The sequence below is a fragment of the Arachis ipaensis genome, chromosome B07, assembly GCF_000816755.2.
Source record: "Arachis ipaensis cultivar K30076 chromosome B07, Araip1.1, whole genome shotgun sequence".
Classification (NCBI taxonomy): domain Eukaryota; kingdom Viridiplantae; phylum Streptophyta; class Magnoliopsida; order Fabales; family Fabaceae; genus Arachis; species Arachis ipaensis.
The window spans coordinates 12,526,969-12,532,349 of record NC_029791.2 but is presented as its reverse complement, the minus strand read 5'-3'; the positions used below and the strand labels follow the sequence as shown (position 1 = coordinate 12,532,349).

The window sequence follows — 5,381 nt, the reverse complement described above, 5'->3', positions numbered from 1 at the left end:
CTTTAAGAGTAAAATTATAAAAAAATTAATTTATTTATAATGAAAGTAATTTTATTAACAGTAATTTATTTAGATGTGATTAAAAAATAATTGACTACTATGTACAATAAAAAATTGATATTATTAAAGGATAAAATTAAAATTTATTTCTATGTATTGTTTTTGTTCCCAACGTTTTCGTCCTATTTAAGCCCCTAACGTTTCAAAATCGTCTCAATTTTGTCCCGCTGTCAATTCTGTTAACGGATCCCTAACGACAAGACAACATTAAGTCTATTTTGAAATGTTAGGGATTTAAATAGGACAATTAAAACGTTAAGAATAACTTTGAGACTTACCCCAAATATTGGACACAAAAACGATTAGTTAATTTAATGGAGACCTCTCATCATTTTTGTTGAATTATTAAGTATTTTAAATAGAGCTACTGGAGTAGCAATAATATTTTTATAATAAAGACGTTACCGTGATTATAGAAACAAGTCATTTAGTAACTAAATTTAACTAAGTTAATTGAATAATTTATTAACACAATAAAAAATTTTCACATGTGCATATGAATTTATGTCTTTTCTTTTTTTTTTAAAAAATAATTTTATTAGACTTAATTACAAAAATTGTTTATTTACCTAATATTTCTCAAAGACGTTAATACTTGATTTTTCAAATGAAAATTGTACAATATCCATCATATTTTTTTTATCTGTAAAAGTACATTGCATACTTTGTTTAAAATTTAATCATTTAATGTTTAAACTTTATTTATAATGTGTTATTATATAAAATAGTTAAAATTTTATTTATCTATAATCCCGTAGAAACAGATAAAGTTATATATTATTAAGGAAGAGGAGGAAAATTTCTCCACCATGAAAAACGAGGTTGGAAGAAAAAAATTGTTTCTCATCCCCACTCTATTGTGTAGTCATCCCTACAATTATGTATATTTTAGTTTTTGGCCTAGATTTCCTGATCAGATTACATGTTTACATATTCTTAAAATTCTTGTATTGGGTGATAGATTTTGTTGGATTGATTGATTTGTCAATGTTGAGAGCCGAACCAACATGATGATCAAGTTCATCTAATAATGCTTTATGGGTACGCATCATTAACACATTTTGCTTTGAAGTATTGAACAAATTAAATGATTAAATCAATGTAGTTTTCCCTTAGAGCCTCCACCTTAGCCACTTAAGCAGGTTCACCTACCTTTGAAACTTATCAAATTAATGAATGCCTAAAAAATAACTGAAATGTTTTTGGTGGTGCCAACTGCTAATCATTTACACCTTGTTTTTTTTTTGGTGACTATTTACACCTTGTTTGAAAATTATTTAACATGTGAAAAAATTTTATTTTTATTAAAAAAAGAATTTATTTCTATTTGAAACTCAATTTCATGATTTAGAATAACTATAATATATTAATTGAATTTAAATTTTGAAGAATAATTATCTCCAACATCTCACATACACAACCATGAGAAGACACCTAAAAAAATAAAAATAAAAAAAGAGACCCAAAAAAACACACAACCATGAGAACATAAATTGATCTCCGGAACCGGTGGACCATGGATCCAACTAATTAACTGGGACCATTCACCAAAACCCGAAAACCTTAAAGAAAAACCCTACCATGAAGCTTTACCCAAAAATAAACTCTACCTTGGAGACATAAGCCATTGGTGGTTGATTTTTTTGGTTATGGAAGAGGTGAAGGTGTTGTGCTGGGTTATGGATGATGGAGGTGCTATACTAATTTTTGGGACAATTTTTTGCTCAGATTTAGTGTTAAGAAATCGGACCCTTCGAGTTCTTTGTTTTTAAGTTTTTGGAAGCAAATCGAAGGGTCCGTTTTGCATGAAGGGAGGATCTGAAATTCACATAAAGTAAATCGGACTCTGCGATTTTTTTATGATCAAATTTTTTTTTGATGATTTACATGAAATCGGATGGTCCATTTTCTCTGTTAATTTACTTTTTGAATTAAGTTCAAGAAATTCTTGGATCCGAGTTGTGCCTGACACCACACCAATGTTAAGCACCACTCTTTTCCATATCCAAGTTCAGTACCAACTTTACCTTCATAATCAAATTAAAAAGCGGCCATTGGAAGTAGCGATAATCAATTTAATTAAATTAACAAAAGAAAATCAAGTTAAGTTGGTTTAGTAATTAATTTATTAGTTAATGACAAATTTTAAAATAAATCTCAATTAAATACTACTCCATCATAGACTTTTTTAATTGAAAAAAAAAAAGAAATAAAAAAACTATGCTAAGTTGATAACTATAATTCGTTGTTAATGATTGACAAATTGATTATCTTTGAAGTTCTTAGATCCCATAAAAATATATCAAGTTAAATAGTAAATTACTATGATATAATCATTTTTATTTTTACTAATCGAATTTACTTTTCAATCAAGGTTGTTGAAAGGATATTTTTTTTTTTTTGGGTTAGATATGAGGATATAACCAGTACTACTACTGCCACACATCTAAGAAAGGTCAATAACCATGATTAGTTTTCTTTTCTTCTTTTTTTTTTTCTTTTAAATGTTTTTGTCCTTTTGCTTGACCACTAACCGCTTTTGATTTTTTGTGTGGAAAAAAAGAACATGTATGATAATATGGTGTGAGTTGAGAGGTGTTTTATTTGGATATGGGATGACATAAATCGGACGGTTCGATTTGTGATTTCGAAAGAAAAAAATTTAATGTTAAAATCGGATCGTCCGATTTTTATTTTAACAAATAAAAAAATAAAAAATACAAATCGTACCATCCGATTTGGAGTTTAATTTTTTCTTCAAGCAAATCGGACCCTCCGATTTGTAATTTATTTTTTTCATCAAACAAATCGGACCGTCCGATTTGAATAAAACACCATATGAAAAAAAAACACCTAATTTTCTAATAACAATATATTACATATATTTAACCAATATAAAAAAAAATTAGCCACCACTAACTATGATATTTTATGTCCCAACTCCCAGGTTACCTGGAGATAAGCCTTTAAATCTTATAAGCAAACCTTTTTTCTCAACAAACACAAGTTATTAGTTAAATAAAAGTATAAAACATGAGAAAAAATGTTTTATTTACTTTATAGATACAGAGGGTGTACATATTAACTAAAGAGTATAATCAAGGGATTAATTTTTTCAACTAACTCAGTCATTTTTTAATTGTAAATTATAAATATTAAATTATATATTTTAAATTTTAATTATAATTTCTTTTAAAATAAAAATTAAAAAATAATTTTACAATAAAACATTTATTAATATTATCTATTAAAAATTAATTTCCTATACTTTTTCTTAACTAAAACGCTAATCATGTGGTCACCTTAGTTGCCGCACTAAATCTTTCTAACAATGTTATACTTCAAAAACTAAGTTAAAAATAATAATAAAAAGAAGGAAAAGTAAAAAACAATGTAATGCGAGGGTTAATTAGATAGAAAAGTATTTGGTATGTAAAAATGTTAAGAAGCAGGGGAAAGTCGTTGACTAGCAAGGTCACACTTAGTGTCAGCAAATCCAACTCGAGCGTTGACCAAATCAAACTCCATCCACACGTTCTGCTGATGATGATGCCCAATCACATAAGCCTCAATCCCCAACATATCCGAGTTCCCAAACGTGAAGCAATACATCGATTCATTCACCTTATACAGCAACCTTTCACCGGAAACCCTCATTTCCGCCCCCGAAAACACCATTGTCACCGCCGGCACCTCTGCCGCCACACCCCCACCACCACCCACAACACTGTAACACAAGTCCATGGCTCCCTGGAACACAAAGTTCGGATCCTCAACCACCTTCAACATACTCTTCCCCTTCGTTTGATTCAAAAATTCATTCTTTAGCGCCGTATAAACCGACCCAAGAAGGAACGTGAATTGGGTACCCGAATCCACCATTGTTTGACCCGCTCCGGTGTGATCGGGAACAAAAATGGACTTGGGAAGTTGAAGAAGCTTGTCCGAAACCTTAATCCCCTCGAGCTGTACGGTGTAAGCGACGCGGTCGAAGTACGGCAAGGAGGTTGTGGTTTTGACGAGAGGTGTGTATTGGAGAGGGCCAAGCCAGGGAAACGCGGTGGTGGCTCCGAAGAGGAGGATGCCGGAGGAGCCTTCGCCGACGGAGATGCAGTAAGAGAATTTGGGAAGGCCAAGTTGGGTTACGAAGGAGAGTGAACCTTGGTTCATGCCTAAAAGACCTGTGGATTTTGAATCCTCGTTTGGGTTTGTGGTGTACCCAGATTCCATGCAGCCGAAGAGAGTGTTGGGTTGTGGGGTGGCTCCGATGGAGAAGGTGTCGGCGGCGAGTGTGCCCTCGGTGGAGGTGGAGTCGGCGTAGGAGACGATGACGTGGCAGAGTTTGCTGGTGGTGGAGTCGCAGGAGACCGGAATGGGTAGGTCTTGAGTTCGAATCTTGCATATGGAAGAACTGCATGGGGTTGGAACATAGGAAGAAGAGAGAGAAGAGTTGAAGAAGTTGAAGGTGTTGTTGTTTACGGGGTTGCAGTGGAGCCAAGAGAGTTCGCTGCCTGTGTCGAGGACCATGGTAACGTTCTGTGGGGGCGTGCCGACGGTTAATGTGACCGTTAAGGTGACGTTGTGTTGGAATGAGAGCTTTCGAGAATTTGAAGAAGGTTGTTGTGTTTGTTGTTTCAGCGGAAGTAGGAGGAGCGGTTGTTGTTGATTACTTGTTTGGAATTGGAGAAGAGTGATGGAAATTATTAGAGTTTGAAGGAGAAGAGGTGTAGAAGAGGCCATGAATTGAGTTAGTGTTATTATTAGTGTGGTGTTGGTTGGTACTTGGTAGATTGGTTTTTATTGTTAGGTCCTCTCTGATGATTAAAATGTTTTTGTTTGGATGGAAATTAAAGAGGCATAAATGGTGGAGGCCGGAGAGGATGGGTCTCTGTTGGATTATTGTACCGTCAGTGGTGCAGTTTTTTGGGTTATAAAGATTCTTCTGATGATGTATTGCTAGCTGGATTGTACCAGAGAATCCATGTCATCACATTCCGCGGAAACCAGGGATATTTTGTTTCAACTTTGAATGCAGGGTCATGCATCTTCTATGTTAATTTAAGAGTTTTGAAATGAATACAAATACATACAAAATATCATAAATATCAAAATATATTTAAATAATATTTTTTATGAATAAAAATATTATAATATTAGTGAAATTATAAGGATAAGCGTATCAGAATATGAATAAAGGTAAAAGCTTATAGAGTACATTTGAGTTCAAATATATAGACTAATTTTATCTGTTTTCTTATTTTAAGCATTTATAGTTTTATGTAAATTTTTTAACTAAAAATATCTATTTTTATACAAAGTTT

General features: G+C 32.7%; 1 protein-coding gene across 1 annotated transcript; it reads right to left on the bottom strand.

Moving 5' to 3' along the window:
- On the bottom strand, nt 3,431-5,149 carry LOC107609999 (aspartic proteinase PCS1). The gene has a single exon (XM_016312063.2). It carries the CDS (start codon nt 4,798-4,800, stop codon nt 3,502-3,504), a length of 1,299 nt encoding a protein of 432 aa, XP_016167549.1. The 5' UTR covers nt 4,801-5,149; the 3' UTR covers nt 3,431-3,501.